Source organism: Nomascus leucogenys, chromosome 5 (assembly GCF_006542625.1).
Source record: "Nomascus leucogenys isolate Asia chromosome 5, Asia_NLE_v1, whole genome shotgun sequence".
Lineage (NCBI taxonomy): Eukaryota > Metazoa > Chordata > Mammalia > Primates > Hylobatidae > Nomascus > Nomascus leucogenys.
In genome coordinates this window covers 125,787,195-125,805,713 of record NC_044385.1, presented here as the reverse complement: position 1 = coordinate 125,805,713, position 18,519 = coordinate 125,787,195, and the positions used below count along the sequence as shown (strand labels likewise).

General features: G+C 42.1%; 1 protein-coding gene across 1 annotated transcript in view; it reads right to left on the bottom strand.

The window, feature by feature from the left end:
- TM9SF2 (transmembrane 9 superfamily member 2) overlaps positions 1-18,519 on the bottom strand; it is a 69,662-nt gene that overhangs the window by 31,234 nt on the left and 19,909 nt on the right. The window contains exons 2-4 of the mRNA XM_003270144.4: positions 15,192-15,259; positions 12,403-12,496; positions 2,862-2,989 (exon numbers count right to left, since the gene is read on the bottom strand). Coding sequence (XP_003270192.1) covers positions 2,862-2,989; positions 12,403-12,496; positions 15,192-15,259 — 290 coding nt within the window. The remainder of the gene's footprint in view (positions 1-2,861; positions 2,990-12,402; positions 12,497-15,191; positions 15,260-18,519) is intronic.

Below are 18,519 nucleotides of genomic sequence, written 5' to 3'. Positions count from 1 at the left end.
CTGGCTCAGGTGATCTGCCTGCCTTGGCCTCCCAAAATGCTGGGATTATAGGCATGAGCCACGGTGCCGGGCTGCCTAAACAGTATTCTAAGCAGAGGGTAGAAGAACGAGCTAAAAAATCACCCACAGACCTTAAGAGTCATTCTTTCAGTCAGTCAACAAACTGACGGCTATTGCAGTAAACGCAGGTGGATAGGGCTAATATGAGAAGGTAAGAACTGAGGCTTAAATATTATTTTGAAGATGACAAAGAAAAACACCAAGGGAAATTTCAATTACTTAAGAACAAGTAAACATATCCCAAGTTGATATGCAATTGATATGCATTGATCTAGCAAATAAGCAGTATTCCTATGGTAGTTTAGGGGAAAAAAGCTCTTCATTTACCAGAAACCAAAGAAATGGGGAGACAAAGGAGTCTTTAAAGTTCCTATTTGCACTGAGGGTCAGATGAGAAAGAAGCTGACACAAGCATAACAGGCAGGTTTCTAACAGCACTATCTCCTTCCTTCCAACAGAGCCCCACTAGCCTACACGGAACCCAATCTTATGGGGTTCAGGTAGATGTTACCCAGGTCTGGCAGGTCAGAATGAATCCTTCCCATCACAAACTAGTTCATGGCTGTGCACAGGACTCAGCAACCCAGGGTTCTATGCGTATGGGGGTTGGGTGGGGTGGAGGAGGAGGAAAACTAAGGGGTAGGAGGGAATGCAAGGCCACAGGATCTGGTCAGGTCTCAGCTCAGATCCACGGTTCCTAACCTCACTGGTGTGAGCAAACAATGTGATCTAAAATACTGACAGGACAAATATCCAAAAGGAAGTGCATGAAGACAGTCCTCCTGTTCGCCACTGAAAGCATCTTACACTTTCTAGAAAAGGCAAAACATATGGAAACTATGATCCCCACAGAATACAGGCATTTCCAAGCAAAATTACTCAGAAGAATAGCAATGGTTATACTTCAAATGTTGGATTTTGAAAGTCTTTAAAAATATTCTGGCCGGGCGCGGTGGCTCACACTTGTAATCTCAGCACTTTGGGAGGCCGAGGCGAGTGGATCACGAGGTCACGAGATCGAGACCATGGTGAAACCCCGTCTCTACTAAAAATACAAAAAAATTTGCCGGGCATGGTGGCGGGTGCCTGTAGTCGGAGAGGCTGAGGCAGGAGAATGGCGTGAACCCGGGAGGCAGAGCTTGCAGTGAGCCGAGACTGTGCCACTGCACTCCAGCCTGGGCGACAGAGCTAGACTCTGCCTCAAAAAAAAAAAAAAAAAAAAAAAAAAAATTCTATGTTTGACCGGGTGCAGTGGCTCACATCTGTAATTCCAGCACTTTGGGAGGCTGAGAGGGGCGGATCAGGAGTTCGAGACCAGCCTGGCCAACATGGTAAAACCCCGTGTCTATTAAAAATACAAAAATTAGCCAGATGTGGTGGCGGGCACATGTAATCTCAGCTACTCAGGAGGCTAAAGTGCAAGAATCACTTGACCCCGGGAGACGGAGGTTGCAGTAAGCCGAGATCACGCCACAGCACTCCAGCCTACGGAACAGTGCGAAACTCCGTCTCAGAAAAAAAAAAAAAAATTCTATGTTTGAATATTGTATAATAAGTACATACTACTTTGGAAGGAAAAACAGGACAGTTTTAAATGCTTTTTGATTCTGATACAAATTGGTACAGAATTTGTTAAGGTTATGTCATGTTTACAAAATAAAAGGCTAAGCAAAATGTAAGCGTTTTATTTGAGGTTGATGCTATTTATCAAACAAAAGTTAAGTTTTGTTTTCCTGTGATTTCTTTTCATAGCCCACAAGTATAAAACAATGTTTTCACTAGAAGACTGACCCAGGCCCTTTTCCCCAAAGCATAATATGCTACTGTTAACTATTCAGGCATACTTCGTTTTATTGCACTTCACTTTATTGTGCTTTGCAGATATGGTGTTTTTTAGAAATTGAAGGTTTGTGGCATCCAAAAAATGTTAAGCAAATCTATCAGTGCCATTCTTTCTTTTTTTTTTTTATTTTTGAGACGGAGTCTCACTCTGTCACCCAGGCGGGAGTGCAGTGGCACGATCTCGGCTCACTGCAAGCTCCGCCTCTGGGGTTCACGCCATTCTCCTGCCTCAGCCTCCCAAGTAGTTGGGACTACAGGAGCCCACCATCATGCCTGGCTAATTTTTTGTATTTTTAGTAGAGATGGGGTTTCATCATGTTAGCCAGGATGGTCTCGATCTCCTGACCTCGTGATCCACCCGCCTCAGCCTCCTGAGTGCTGGGATTACAGGCGTGAGCCACCATGCCTGTATCAGTGCCATTTTTTCAACAGCATGTGTTCACTTTATGTCTTTGTGTCAGCCTTTTTTTTTTTTTAAGCAATAATGTATTTTTTAATTACAGTACTTACAGAGTTGTTTTAGACATAATGTTATTGCACACTTAATAGACTATATATAGTATAAACATAACTTTTATATGCACTGGGAAACCAAGAAAAATTTTATGTGACTCACTTTATTGTGATATTTGCTTTATTGCAGTGGCATGGAACTGAACCTCAGTATCCCCAAGGTATGCCTGTATGTGAATAAAAATAACTACTCTATGTACCAGATCTATGTATCAAAAGAAGTACCAGATATTACAGTAATCTAAACACAGTTAAAAGACGATACTTTAAATGATGTTGTCCTCTTTAACTAAGAGTCACTACTTCAAGCTACGACCACTAGTAACAAAAAAAGGAAATCAATTAATTTGCTATATTTTACACAATCAAGTAATTTATATAGTCAATGCAACAGAGATTTCATATGGAAAGGATAAACCCCAAAATCAAAAATATTCATGCCTTACCAGTGATGTTGATAATTCAATAACATGCTTTTTTTCAAGAATTCTAACTTTTGTTTGTCTTCAGCTTTCTCTGTATGGTATGTTTTTGTACAAACAAGCTTACAGGTCTCCTCCTTATTAAACGTAAACTGTATTAAAAGGAAGTGGAAAGCAAATTCAGAAAAACTATCTAGGTTCTTCATAACAATATCACAAATAGAGTAAAAGTGTTAGTCCCATTAAATTACTTAAGTGCATTAATACTGGTAATAAATAAATTTTTAAATTCCTCATAGCTCAATCATTTAAATTTTAATCGTATTGTGTTTCTCTAAAGACTTGTCATCAAGTTTTCCTTTGATACGTTCTTTTTGGTAATTTCAATTGACTTACCTTTTAAATGTAAATAAGTTCTAGAAGAGAAAAAAAAAATCCCATGTAGAACAAAAATGGAACTTTAGTCTCTCCTAGTAATATCCCACGGTCATGCCTTAGGAATTCTGGAGTTGATGGCTTTCTAGTAACAAGCAGACAAATTTTTATGTTCAAATAATCGACAGATGTTAAGTGCCCTCCTTAAGTGTCAGGTGATAGACATTCAGCAGTGAACAAGAGAGCATGTGATAATATAAGAAAAAGTGACATTCAGATGTCTAAAATCAGGGTAAACATGACTCCAGAAGGCTGAAATTTACCAGCTATACAACCAGCCATAATTGTATCTTTTAATAAATTCAAACTTTATTACATAAGGTGGTAAAAAAAACATGGCATGGTTCACTTCTAAGCAGCCCACTCTTTCGTATGTATGTATTTATTAACATCCCTAAAGCAGGTGCAGTGAAGCAGCTAAGTGAATGTTTAAGCATAGTCCACTGCTGCCACCTGTCAGCCAATGCTTTCAATCTGTCTGCATTGCTATTTCCAATACAGCTGTATCTGTACCACTAGTTGATATTTTAAACCTTATATGAACCTTACTCATTCTTAAAAAGTGAAAAATGGAAAAATAGAAAAGTATACACACTAAGGAATCAGAAGCACAGACACCAAACTTAAAGTAAGTTAAGCAGAGAGAGACAATATTACACCAAAACGGCAAATCTGACACCTCAATCCAGTGCTCACTTCAATAGGTGAGTCAACCTGTGTGTTCAATTGTGAAGGAAATAGCAAGACTAAAGTGACATTAATGTAGTAACAGGTAACATCTGTTTAGTGCTTCCTATGTTCCATGTACTTTGTATATATCAAGCCTCATGTAATCCTCCAAACAACCCTTGTCCATCTTTTATGGATGAGAAAACTGGAGCACCAAGTCACACAACTGAGCATCAGCATAGCCAGGATCTGAGCCAAGCGAGTTGAGCTCCGGAGAACATGCTCTTCAGCACAACACCCTACGGCCTCTCCCTGTTGGGAATTTTATAATATTTTAAATCATGTTTGGTTATGGATGGAATTGTATTTTATTTATGTTTTGCTAAGGATTTTTAAATATTCTTAGCTCCCAAGGGAAACAAATCCTCCTTGTAACACGCAAGCACAGCACTGTTCTGTTTCTATTTGGGAAAACGTGGGATTATAATTTTTCCTGAATTATTTCAGTGAGGATTTAAACTTCTCCTTGGAATAATTCTGAAAATCAAAATATCAATCTAGAGTCAGACCTGGGTACAAGTCAACTCCATCTTGTTAGGAGACCAGGGAAAGCTGCATAACCCTGCCTCAGCTTCAGTTAACTTATGTGTAAAATGGGAGCGGTACCTGCCTTGCAGGGTTGTCGGATTAAATACAGAATGTGTGTGCAAAACACCTAGCATGCTGACTGATGAAAATTGGTATTCACTAAATAACAGTTATTGTTATGTATCTCACCACCAGCTTTTAGCAAATAATGGAAAAATTATATCAAAGTTCATATCTGAGGGAAATCATATAAGGGGGCACACTCCTGGCAAGACTTCTCCCCCATGCAGCCTGAGACCATCAGGACTGATGTGGTTTGGCTTGGTGTCCCCACCCAAATCTCACCTCCAATTGTGATCTGAATTGTAACCCCCACGTGTTGGGGGATGGACCTTGTGGGAGGTGATTAGATCATGGGGGCGGTACCCCATGCTGTTCTTGTGATAGTGAGTAAGCTCTCGTAAGATCTGATGGTTTTATAAGGGGCTTTCCCCGCTTCACTCTGCACTTCTCTTTTCTGCCGCCATGTGAAGAAGGACATGGTTGCTTCTCCTTCTGCCATGATTGTTTTCCTGAGGCCTCCCCAGCCATGTGGAACTGTGAGTCAATTAAATCGCTTTTCTTTATAAGTTACCCTGTCTCTGGTATTTCTTCATAGCAGCGTGAGAACGGACTACTACACATTAGGACTAATGGGCAGGACTAATCCCATTGTGCCCCCTACCCTCTGAATACTAGTCACCACCAGAAGTCCAGGATGTCCATGTCATCCTTCCATTCCCACATTTGAATCCCAAAATGTATCCCCCTCAACTGCTTAATCCCTTCCACTATGCCCTGAAACTCATGTGTCACCAGTAGAACACCCTCTAGTTCCTCAGTCTCTTCTCAGAATGTTTTCTGGAGCCTGTTCTGATGGAAACCTGGCTGTCCCTGAGGGATGCTGCCTCACTGGAGTCTTGCTGGTGGTGCCTGTTTTCTCTCATAGGCCCCAGCGCTGGGCCAGACCATTCTCCCTCCTCCAGAAACCTCTAGCTTTGACTCCCATGTGATCAGACCACACTGCCCCTACTCCTTCCTGTTCTTGTCATCTACCAACCCCAGGTCACTGGCTCTCAGCTCCTGGCTCACTGTCACTGCAACACTCCTCCTCGCTCCTGATTCTTGGTGATTATATTTATATAAACGATCCTTCCAAAACAATGACCTTTTGATCCTCTGCCCTCTCCTCCAGCAACTCTGGTCTTCATCCAACTTCAAAGCACTCCCTCCTCTGGTCACATTCCACCCTGCCTTTATCAATGACAGCAGTCCCAGCCGTTATCTTCATTTCAAGCTTCCCAGTGTCAAAGCACCTCCTCCCGTTGCTCCAACTCACTGGCTCAAATGTTCATCACCTCCAACAAGCCCTGGACTCCACTTGAATCGACAGATCCTACAGTCTTTTCACTGTCTCTTACTCCTTTTGTGGCCTCACATGCCCCCTGTGCAAGCTCAAACTCCAAGCTCAACAGTACCTCCATCTTTCATAACATCCAAGGATGTCCTCACATCCTGTGTTCTTCTCTCATTTTTTTGGTATTCACTTGTTAAAACCACAAACCTGGTTAAATCCAACTCAGCAGCACAGCTGGAAATAGCTGGAGATACACAATTAAGCACGCTGGCTGCTGTTACTTCAAACCATCAGCTAGCCAGAGGGTCCCTGATGCAGCCTAGAAGCTGCTCCACACTCCTGCTGTATTAGCTCTCCTGGATCCTACTTGGCTGCTGCCTCCCTCCTCACTCACAGGTGGGGTGGCCATGCTGCCTACTTCACTGAGGAATCAGGAGCAATTGCCACATTTACCTCCCAGCATCATGCCCCATGTCTCTGCCTTTCCTCCAGTTACCACGGATGAACGAGCTCATTGAGGCCAACCTCTCCAACAGTACACTGGGTCCCATCCCTTCTTGTCAGAGCAAGGATACCCACAGCAATCCTTCCCTCTCCTAAATCATCACTTTTCCCATATCTGCTGATCACACTCATCCACATACACACCTTGCTTAAAGATCTATCACAAGTCCTCTTGGCCGGGCGCGGTGGCTCACGCCTGTAATCCCAGCACTTTGGGAGGCCGAGGTAGGCAGATCACAAGGTCAGGAGATTGAGACCATCTTGGCTAACACGGTGAAATCCCGTCTGTACTAAAAATACAAAAAATTAGCTGGGCATAGTGGCGGGCGCCTGTAGTCCCAGCTACACGGGAGGCTGAGGGAGGAGAATGGCGTGAACCCAGGAGGCAGAGCTTGCAGTGAGCTGAGATCACGCCACTGCACTCCAGCCTGGGCTACAGAGCAAGACTCTGTCTCAAAAAAAAAAAAAAAAAAAAAAAAGATCTATCACAAGTCCTCTTTGGGGCGGGTGCCTTGGCTTATTCCCAGCACTTTGGGAGGCCAAGGTGGGCAGATCACCTAAGGTCGGGAGTTTGAGACCAGCCTGGCCAACATGGCAAAGCCCTGTCCCTACTAAAAATACAGAAATTAATTAGGTGTGGTGGCAGGCACCTGTAATCCCAGCTGCTCGGGAGGCTAAGGCAAGAGAAGCACTGGAGCCTCGGAGATGGAGGTTGCAGTGAGCTGAGATCACACCACTGCACTCGAGCCTGGACGACAGAGTAAGACTCTGTCTCTAAACAAACAAACAAACAAATAAACAGTCCTCTTTGAACCATGCCATCCTCCAGCTACCATTCTTTTTCTCACTGCCAGTAAAATAAAAGTCCTCAAGACAGCTGTAGATGTGTCCACCTGCAACTGGTCTTTCCAATCTCTCTCCACCTGGCTATTCTATCATGGCTGCTTTCTCATCAATGACCTCCACATTGAAGGCTAAACCCAAGGTCAATCCTCTGTCCTTATCTCACCTGACCCATCAGTGACAAATCAACCAATCCCTCCTCCTAGAAACACTTTGTTGCCTTGGCCTCCAGGGACCACATTCTCCCTGTTACCCTTCTTTCTTATCAGTGGCTCCTTCTCAGTATCCTTTGCTAGACTCTCCTCATCCTCCTGACCTATAAAACCAGGTGCCCCAAGGGTCTAAGCCTCACGCCTGTAATTCAGCACTTTGGGAGGCTGAGAGGGGTGGATCTCTTAAGGTCAGGAGTTCGAGACCAGCCTGACCAACATGGTAAAACCCTGTTTCTACTAAAAATACAATACCAGGAGCCCTTGGAGCACCTGGTATTATAGGTCAAGAGGATGGGGAGAGTCCTGTGCCTCTTTGAATCTTGTCTTCTTCATCTATACCCACTCCCTTGGGGATCTCTTCAATTCTGTGGCTGTAAATACCACCTATACACTGATGATTCTCAAATATATACTGTGTATATATCCAGGATGAAGCCCTCCTCCAAACTCCAGTAGCATATATTTGGCTGTTTATTCAGCATCTCTGCTCGGACACCTAATAAACACCTCTCACTTACCACATCCAAAACTAACTCTTCCCCATTCCCCAGCCTGGCTCGTCCCACAGACTGTCCCATCTTAGAAAATAGAAACTCCACACTCCACATCCCATCCCTTGGCAAATTCTGTCAGCCACCTTCAAAACACAGCCAGATTCACAGATTCTGACCTCTTCACCACCCCCTCTCCCCTCCCGAGACAGATCATACTTAGATGAGGGAGAAGGCCTCCTACTGGTCTCCTGGCTTCTCCCCTCGCACCCCCACAGTCCATTCTCAGTACAGCAGCCAGGGTGACCCTGGTAAAATCGAAGCCTACTCAAAACCCTCCAGTGTTAACTAACTAACTTGCTCAGATGTAAAGGCCAATCCTCACAGTGGCCTCTGAGTCATTCTATAATGTGGTCCTGTTACTTCTCTGTGCTCATTGTCTACTATGCTCTATCTTGCTCACCTGCTCAAGTTGCACACCTTGGGGCCTCTCTTCAGCTAGAACACCTCCCCCACATATTCACATGGCTCACTCCCTTACTTGCTTCAGGTCTTCTGCTCAAATGTCACCTTCTCGGTATGGCTTTTTAAATTTAAGACTTTAAATTCACCTTTGCAGTAAGCCTATTTAAAATTAGAAATTCCCCACACACCTTCCCAGATTTATTTTCAATAGTTGTTTCATCAGTAATTGAAACATATATTCTGGTAATTTATTTTGTCTCCTTCTCCCCATCAGCATAAAAGATCCATGAGGACAGAGATTTTTGTTTTGCTCACTGCTGTATCCCATCACAGTGCCTGGCACATGAAAGGTACTGAGCAAATGTGTTAACTGAGTGAATGAATATGAGTGCTTAGATCTGAGATGAGATTTTATGGTCCTATGAAATGTGGTTCCAGCTTCACATAATACACACAATGTCTTGCACTGTTGTTTTCCTGACCTAAACAGAAGCCAAATATAAAAGACGGCAAAGCAGACTGGGATTTTATTTTGTGGCTGGTTGTTACCTCAGTTTTTACAGCAGATCTAAAATAAGATAAAGCTGGGTGTAGTGGTTCACACCTACAATCCCAGAACTTTGGGTGGCTAAGGCAGGAGGATTGCTTGAGCCCAGGAGTTCAAGACCAGCCTGGGCAACATAGTGAGACCCTGTCTCTCCAAAAAATAAAAAAATTACCTGGGCATGGTGGGCATACCTGTAGTCCCAGATAATCAGGAGGCTGAGGTGAGAGGATTTATTGAGCCTGGGAGTTCAAGGCTGCAGTGAGCCGTGGCCCAGCCCAGGCCACAGAGTGACACTCAAAAAAAAAAAAAAAAAAAATAATAATAAATACATACATAAAGATAAAAATCCTTGAAAATAAAGAATCAACAGTGAAATGAAAAATATTGGTCAATACATTTATGGCTGGCTTACACCTTGGCCTTAAAATGTGCCTGCTCTGTCCCTTTAAGTTTGGGGCTTAGAGAATTTGTTTTGGTACAGATATGGATCCTGAAACATTCCACAAGACTCAGGGAAAATGTTGGGTACACAATTTCTCCATTCTAAAGCTCTCCTTTTATTATATTTAACCTCAACTTCTACAACAAAGGATTAAATCTGAAAAGCACTAGGCCCCAAAAAGGGTCCTGTGTATGAGCAATGAACAGTCCTTGCACAGAAACAGAAATGTGCCCAATGACGTCCTACTAAGGGGAGTAACCTGCCTTCAAAGTCTGCCCCAAGGGGCAACACCTCTCCATGGGTTTGAGTATTTTGCTGGGTTTCCCTCTGTTTCCTGCTAGGGACTCCTGCTGTCTTCCCAGTTCACTAAGGGCATTACTGATGTTCTTCTCACCCATCATTTCTCAAGGGCAAGACATAAATAGAGACACGGGGCTGAGAGGCTGCTGGAATATTTAAGATTGTAAAATTTAATAAGCATGCCTGAAAACAGTCATCTGCTATAAGAAGAATGCAATATCATTCAAAGTAATCTTCCAAATATCCCAAGAGGGAAGAGGTGTTTCACAAATTACATGCCTGCCCTGCTCAATGGCACCCATGTCCATATACTTTGTGTTCCTTCCTCCTCAATGACTTCATCCCATTAGGCCTTTGAATCTACTATGTTTAGGAAACTTTAAAAGTTACTGGCAATTTTAGGGTAGACAATTTCAGATTAGAATATTTGAAAGGGGGCCGGGCGTGGTGGCTCATACCCGTAATCTCAGCACTTTGTGAGGTCAAGACAGGCAGATCACCTGAGGTCGAGAGTTTGAGACTAGCTTGGCCAACACGGCAAAACCCCGTCTCTATGAAAAATACAAAAATTAGCTGGGCATGGTGGCACATGCCTGTAATTCCAGCTACTTGGGAGGCTGAGGCAGGAGAATCACTTGAACCCAGGAGGTGGAGGTTACAGTGAGCTGAGATCTTGCCACTGCACTCCAGCCTGAGCAATAGAGTGAGACTCTGTCCCGAAAAAGAAAAAAAAAAGTATTTGAAAGGCATCAGACGGTGGCTCACGTCTATGTCTATAATCCCAACCCTTTGGGAGGTTGAGGCAGAAGGACTGCTTGAAGCCAGAAGTTCAGGACAAGCCTGGGCAACAGAGTGAGACCTTGTCTCTATAAAAAATTTAAAAATTGGCTGGATGTGGTGGTATGCATCTGTAGTCCTAGCCACTCAGGGGAGTGAGACAGGAGGATCACTTGAGCCTAGGAGTCTGAGGCTGCAGTGACCTATGATTGTGCCACGTCACTCCAGCCTGGGTGACAGAGCAAGGCTCCATCTCTTAAAAAAGAAAAGAAAAAAAAGAATATTTGAAGAGGATATATTTACGGTCAGAAACGATCAACTTGTAGTGGATTAAATGTGCACAGTGGTTTCTTTTCCCCCAGGGCTTCACAGTGTAGGTGCAGGTGCTGGAGGGAGTAAGATGGTTGGTGAGACGAATCTAGGCTTCGGGATTTGCTGGACAGATAATAAATGTTGTGCTCCATGTAATAAAATGTTGAGTGAGATGGGGGTGCCTCGCGAGAAAGCAGGGAAGGTGGGTATGTATGAGGTCTAAGACACAGCAGAGACGCGAAGCCAGGAGAGGAAGCTGTCGGGCTGGGGAATAGCACCTGGAGTCAAGTTAGAGCCATCGGAACACACATTCTCATGTGGACAGATGCCCACGGTAGAGAGTTATAGGAAAAATGCAAAGTGTGGCATATAGTATGTTAAAACAAATAAGTAAATCTAATCTATTTAATATAAGCTTATAGGTGTATGAAAATTTTCAGGAAATTTTAATAACAAACTGTGAAGTGGAACTGCACATTTATTATTATTTATTCTTCTGCATCATTTAATTTTCTTATATGGTGATACATTATTATAATGAACTACTTTAATGTTTCTAAAAGCAAAAGACCATTGTTCTTTGTATAGTAGGAGAACAGATACGAAACAAACAGGGACTATGCAATGTGGAAGGGTAACAGGCTTAAAAGACAATAGATTTAAAGGCAAAAGAATTCTGAGAGATGATGAAGTACAAATGTTGAAAAGAATACCTTATATTGTTCTTAGTTTGGTTTCACTGGTATTCGAAAAATGTACCAAAGATGTTCCAAATACATCAAAATAGAAAGGTTAGGCTAGGCATACTGGCTCAAATCTGTAATCTCAACACTTTGGGAGGTTGAGGCGGGCAAATCACTTGAGTTCAGGAGTTTGAGACCAGCCTGACCAATATGGTAGAACCCCATCTCTACTAAAAATACAAAAAGTTAGCCGGGCATGGTGCTATGCACCTATAGTCCCAGCTACTCGGGAAGCTGAGGCACAAGAATTGCTTGAACCCAGGAGGCAGAGGTTGCAGTGAGCTGAGATCTCACCACTACACTGCAGCCTGGGCCACAGAGCAAGACTCTGTCTTGGAAAAAAAAAAAAAAAAAAAAGAAAGATTAGCTTCCAAAAATCCCAGTGCGGGAGCCCAGGCAGCATTATACGTGCTAACGGAGAGTGTCTCTAGACACTGCTGGAAAACGTGCTAACGGAGAGTGTCTCTAGATACTGCTGGAAAACAGGGGGAAAGAGACACAGAGCAGCTGAGACAACCTCTCATGACTGGAAGCTGGGTTCCAGGACCCGGGTTTCAGGACCCTCTGTGAAGGAGGCAGAGCATCTGAGCCCTGCCCCTTAAGCCACCGTCTTAACATTCCTAACATTAGTTGCGTGAATGTTCATTAAGACAGACTTATCAATGACACACTGTGAGAAGGGGAAGGATCCTTCTAACTTTGATTTTAAGAAACTATTCCTAGATGAAAAAGAGAAATGAACTCTTCCTTCGCAATGATAGCTGAGTTATCTCAGGCTTTTCTTAAATAACAAAAACAAAAGCTGTAAGTAAATAATTATTATGTAACACTAAATACAAACCTTATATGGTGAAGGTTCAATTCTTTCCCCGAATAGTACCTGACCAAGATTTTCAGATGGGCGCTTTCCTTCTGATGCTTGGCAAAAATCAAACCTGGGAGAAGAATATTTAAATTTTTACACATAAAAGGGAATGATGAAATATCAAACACCTAGCCAATCTTGAGAGCAGATTAGGTACTGATCATTCTAGCAGCTCTAGTAGATGAGTAAGAAATCTATCCATACTCCAACTCCTATGTACCACATCTCCCCCCATAAAAAAGCAAAACACCTAAAATTATGCCTTCGAATATTTTTTTCTAAATAACATTCTCTTATTAGAATGCATATTACAAGATCTTTTAGATGGACTCACTATAATTTATTTTTGTTCACTCCAATAAAATTATTTAGATCCTTATTATTCAAGCAAATTTTGCATAACTTATCTCCTTTCTATATCTAATTCAAATCTTTAATTAAAAATGACATTTCAGTAATGTACGTCAAGTCTACCTGCAGTTCTGTCTCATCTCAGTACACTTGCCAACGCATCCCAATATGTGAAGCACAGCTAAACAGACCCTCTGTGAAGAGTGCTGTGGAGAAGATGTAGTCAGTCACCTATCAGATTCTCTGTGTTGTAATTCCCTTGTGTTACTAACCAACTTTAATAAAGTTCTGTTTAAACATTACAGCTTAATTTCAGCTTTGCCACAGAAAATTAAAAGGGCAGTTCTGTGCTCACCCTGGAATGATATGGGGAATATCCGAGATCAGTACAGTAATAGTAACAGATTAGTGAGATTCCTAAAGAGGAAGGTGGGTCTGGTGATTTAAAAAAAAAAAAAAAAAAAAAAAAAAAAAAAAAAAAAAACCTGGGGCTGGGAAGTCCCCAAATGAAGATTCTCCACAGATCCACTGACTTTTCCTAAGAATATCCACAAAGATTTAAAGATGTTTAACAAAACAAAAACTAGAAAAAAATTTAAGTATCCAATAATTAGATGAATTACAGTCTACCCATTCGTGTATTTTGTATTCTTTTCTTAGACATACTTAGGTATATGAATTCTTTAGGATAGTCTTAACTTTTTTGTGTATGCTTTTCTCTACAGCAAACTATTTTCTTTTAAAACTCTTAAATAGCAGAGAAATTAAACTAAATTTTAGCAACAGTTTTAGACCCAATATGGTATACAATGGTCAAACGAATAAAGGATATTCATGGAGCGTTTTTTACAATATCAAAAAACTGGGCCAGGCGCAATGGCTCATGCCTGTGATCCCAGCACTTTGGGAGGCCAAAGTGTAAGGATCACTTGAACCCAAGAGTTTGAGACCAGCCTGGGCAACATAGTGGTACTCCATCACCACAAAAAATTAAAAAAAAAAAAAAAAATTAGCCAGGCATGGTTGCATATGCCTGTGGTCCCAGCTATTCAGGAGGCTGAGATGAGAGGATCACCTAAGCCCAGGATGTTGTGGCTGCAGTGAGCCATGATCGCGCCACTGCACCCAGCCTGGGCAACAGAGCAAGACCTTGCCTCAAAAACAAACAAACAAAAAACCTGGAAATAATCAAATGTTGGTAAATAGGAAACTAGTGAAACTAACTATACATGGAATCTATAAAATTTCTAAAATGGGAATAATAACAGATACTAAAAAGAGTGAGGTAGCTATGTATTGACATGGAAAGATGCCCACAATACACTCAATGAGAAAAACAAGGTGCCAATCAAAAATAGTAGTATGGGCCAGGTGCAGTGGCTCACGCCTATAATCCCAGCACTTTGGGAGGCCGAGGTGGGTGAATCATTTGAGCCCAGGAGTCTGAGACCAGCCTGGCTAACATGGTGAAACCTGTCTCTACTAAAAATACAAAACTTAGCCGGATGTGGTGGCATGCGCCTATAATCCCAACTACTTGGGAGGCTGAGGCAGAAGAATCGCCTGAACGTGGGAGGCAGAGGTTGCAGCAAGCCAAGATCGTGCCACTGCACTCGAGCCTGGGCAATACAGTGAGACTCTGTCTCAAAAAATAAAAATAAATACTATGAATCCACTTCTGTTTAAAACAAAAATGTATAAATGTGATTATATAGATTAGACTATTCAGAGAAAAAATGTGGAGGTAGACATCAAAGTAGTTATTTCTGGGAACTGATTATGAGGGACATAAAAATTTTGTTTAAAAATATGTGGAGCTGGCTGGGCGCGGTGGCTCACGCTTGTAATCCCAGCACTTTGGGAGGCCAAGGTGGGCGGATCACGAGGTCGGGAGATTGAGACCACGGTGAAACCCCGTCTCTACTAAAAAATACAAAAAAAAAATTTGCCGGGCGTGTTGGTGGGCGCCTGTAGTCCCAGCTACTCAGACAGGCTGAGGCAGGAGAATGGCGTGAACCCGGGAGGCGGAGCTTGCAGTGAGCCGAGATTGCGCCACTGCACTCCAGCCTGGGCAACAGAGCGAGACTCCGTCTCAAAAAAAAAAAAAAAAATATGTGGCGCTATTTATAATTTTAAAACGTTAAGAAAACAAAGTAGCTTTCTGTTTAGTCAGACAAAAAAGGAAATCCATTGTTTAGTCAGTGCTTCTGTTGTATTACAAAGAAACATTAAAAAAAAGATCACATTTTTAACCACACCTTGGAAGAGTACACCTTAAAAAATATTTTCAGGCCTCGTACATTTTTAAAATGCCTATCAATTTGTCCATAACTGTGAGAAAACAAAGTTCTCAATGTACAAAATTCTGATGAGTCACACAAAATTTTACATAAAAGCCAAGCTGAAAAACTTACGCTGTGTATTCATAAGGAAGAACTGATTCCACTGAATCAAGTCTGTTCACAAATAGTTCTATTTCGGCCTGAAAATAAGGAAACACAAAATTAGAATATAAACAACAGGACACAAAGCCTTAAGTCATGCTTAGAACTGAAAAACAATTTGACATGTCTGAAATGTAAAATGTTATAATTCCAGTCAACTTTAAACAATTCTCTTACAAATCCATTCACTGAGTGGATTTATATACATTTAAAATATACCAAAATAGGGCCAGGAATGGTGGCTCACACCTGTAATCCCAGCCCCTTAGGAGGCTGAGGTGGGAGATCACTTGAGGCCAGCAGTTTGTGACTAGCCTGGGCAATACAGCGAGACCCCATTCCTACAAAAAATTTTTTTTAATTTTTTAAAATTAGCGGGGCACAATGGCATGAGCCTGGATTCCTAGCTACTTGTGAGGCTGAGGCAGGAAGATCACTTGAGCCCAGGAGTTTGAAGTTACAGTGAGCTATGATGGCGCCACTGCACTCCAGCTTGGGTGACAGAGCAAGACTCTGTCTTAAAATTATTTTTAATATTTAATTTTAAAAATACACTAAAATAATTTTCAGAGTTGCAAATGTCTCCAATAGTTTTTAAATGCTTTCTAAATTTTCTAAAAAATTAATAAGATATTTTAACTAAAAGCATTTATCATATTAATATAGATGCTGTTTTTAAAAATCTGGTTTCCAAATTTGGTATTACACTCTGCAGCACAAAAATTTTTATTTTTAAACAATTTTTTTAGCATTTTCACAGCAAGCAACCAAGAAATGCTGCCAAGTTGGTTAGAAATTTCTAGATTAACTATACTGGAAATACAATTCCATGCACACGTGTACTCTTAAACACACGGGGATAGACAATGATCACATGGTCTAACTTTGAAGGACCTCTTCCATCAATTTAAGAACACTGAACCACAAGGTAATAGCAGTGAAGATGGTGGCAATGACCAGATCAAGCTCAACAACAGGGTAGAGGGAGATAAGCTGTATCAACTTCCTGGGAAATATAGGCTAATTTTAAGCTACACTTTCCTACTGGAGCTTCCAAAATTTCTCCCAGGTATAGCTGAAGTTCTACAGGACCCATAACACTGACCTACCCTCTCAAAAAGGAGCTCAGGCTACTCATGACAGAATTTACTAGCTGAAGAAGCCAGCAAGTCATGTGTGCCCTGAAGTACTTTTGGTGCTAATCAAAAAATGATTAAGAGCTGTTTAGCTGGGACAAGTATTTATTTTATAGAGTTAGAGCTGTACACTGCCTTTGGACTAGTCATGAGGCTTCTGGGAGTGCCACAGAGCCACATTTGTCATTTTGATCTCACTTACTAGTGCTGTCAACAGTCCTCTACACTTGCTAACATCCCCCAAAGCAAGATGAGATGGCTGGTGTACAATTAAATCAATAGTCCATTGCCACCAGAAAGGCAGCAACACACAGCACGCAATATTACAGGTTCTGTGGCCAGACTGCCTGGGTTCAAATCCCGGTGCTATCACTTGTCTAACTGTGTGACTGTGGTCAAATTATTAAACATTTGACCACATGGGTCAAATGTGCTTCATGGGTGCTTCAGTTTCCTTATCTGCAAAACGAGGATAATAGTATTTCTCGGCTGGCGTGGTGGCTCATGCCTGTAACCCCAGCACTTTGGGAGGCCAAGGCGGGTGGATCACCTGAGGTCAGGAGATTGAGACCAGCCTGGTCAACATGGCGAAACCCCGTTTCTACTAAAAATACAAAATTAGCCAGGCATATTGGCACATACCTGTAATTCCAGCTACTGGGGAGGCTGGGGCAGGAGAATTGCTTGAACCCTGGAGGCGGAGGTTGCAGTGAGCCAAGATCACACCACTACACTCCAGCCTGGGCGACAGAGTGAGACTCCGTTTCAAAAAAAAAACAGTATTTCTCTCATAGGGATAGGGAGATTAAATAAGTTAACGTTTATAAAGTACTCCAAATAGTGCCTGACACATGAAATGCTATGCATTTGTTAAAATAAAATCAAACAAATTTAGTAAAATTCAGAAGAGGGAAGTGTTCATCCACTAAAATGCTCACCCAATATTCATGCTCTACAACAGAGGGCATTAGCCTTTGCATGTAATACCAAAAACAGTATCGTATGTGGCCCCTACACCTCTACTCAAGTGAAATTATAACTCAATGGCAACACAGCCTTCAACACAGCTAAAAAGGTAATAGGACATGATATTGTAGCACTACAGCATGCTTGAATTAACACAAATACATACAACCGTTGTGAAGGCAAAATTCCCATTTAATGGCTTTCTTTGCCAAAATAATTTCCACTAATTAGAAAGGGTCAACACTGCTATGAAGATATGTCAGAATTCAAACGATCCATTTAACATAAAGAAGACTGAGGCCGGGCATGATGGCTCACGCTTGTAATCCTAGCACTTTGGGAGGCCGAGGCGGGTGGATCACGAGGTCAGGAGATCGAGACCATGGTGAAACCCCGTCTCTACTAAAAATACAAAAAATCAGCCAGGCGTGGTGGCGGGTGCCTGTAGTCCCAGCTACTTGGAGAGGCTGAGGCAGGAGAATGGCATGAACCCGGGAGGCGGAGCTTGCAGTGAGCCGAGATCACGCCACTGCACTCCAGCCTGGGTGACAGAGCGAGACTCTGTCTCCAAAAAAAAAAAAAAAAAAAAGACTGAAAGGTCTCCAAAACACTAGTCCAGTTCCTATCGCTCGATTTCCTTCTAGGAAGGAATGTAGCTATTATACTCTACACAACTTTCCTATGTTTTGTGTTTCAAAATCTGTACAGCACTGTCAACACATAGGCCATGTCCCTCTTGCTACAATTAAGCGTATTCCTCACTCTCAACCTTTCTCAGCATGAAATGATTAAGAAGCAAGACTTTGAAGCTAGGCTGCCTGGGTTTAAATCCTGCCCCTGACACTAGCTGTGTGATTCTAGGCAAGTTTCTTCACTTCCCTGTTCCTCAACGTTCTGATCTGTAAAACAGAAGTGATAATAATCCCTACTTCAAGAAGTTTCTGAGAAGATTCAAGAGCAGCACCTGGCACAAAGTACCATATTTACTATTATATAGCCATGTCCAGCAGAGTTTTAAGCAATGATGGAAATGTTCTTCAAACATGGTGGCCACCAGCCACATGTGGCTATTGGGCACTTAGAATGCAGTCAATGTAGCTGAAGAACTGAATTTTAAGTTGTATTTAATTAAATGTAAATAGTCTCAGGAGGCTAACGGCCTCTGTGTTAGACCAGAAACAGAAAGAACAGCACGG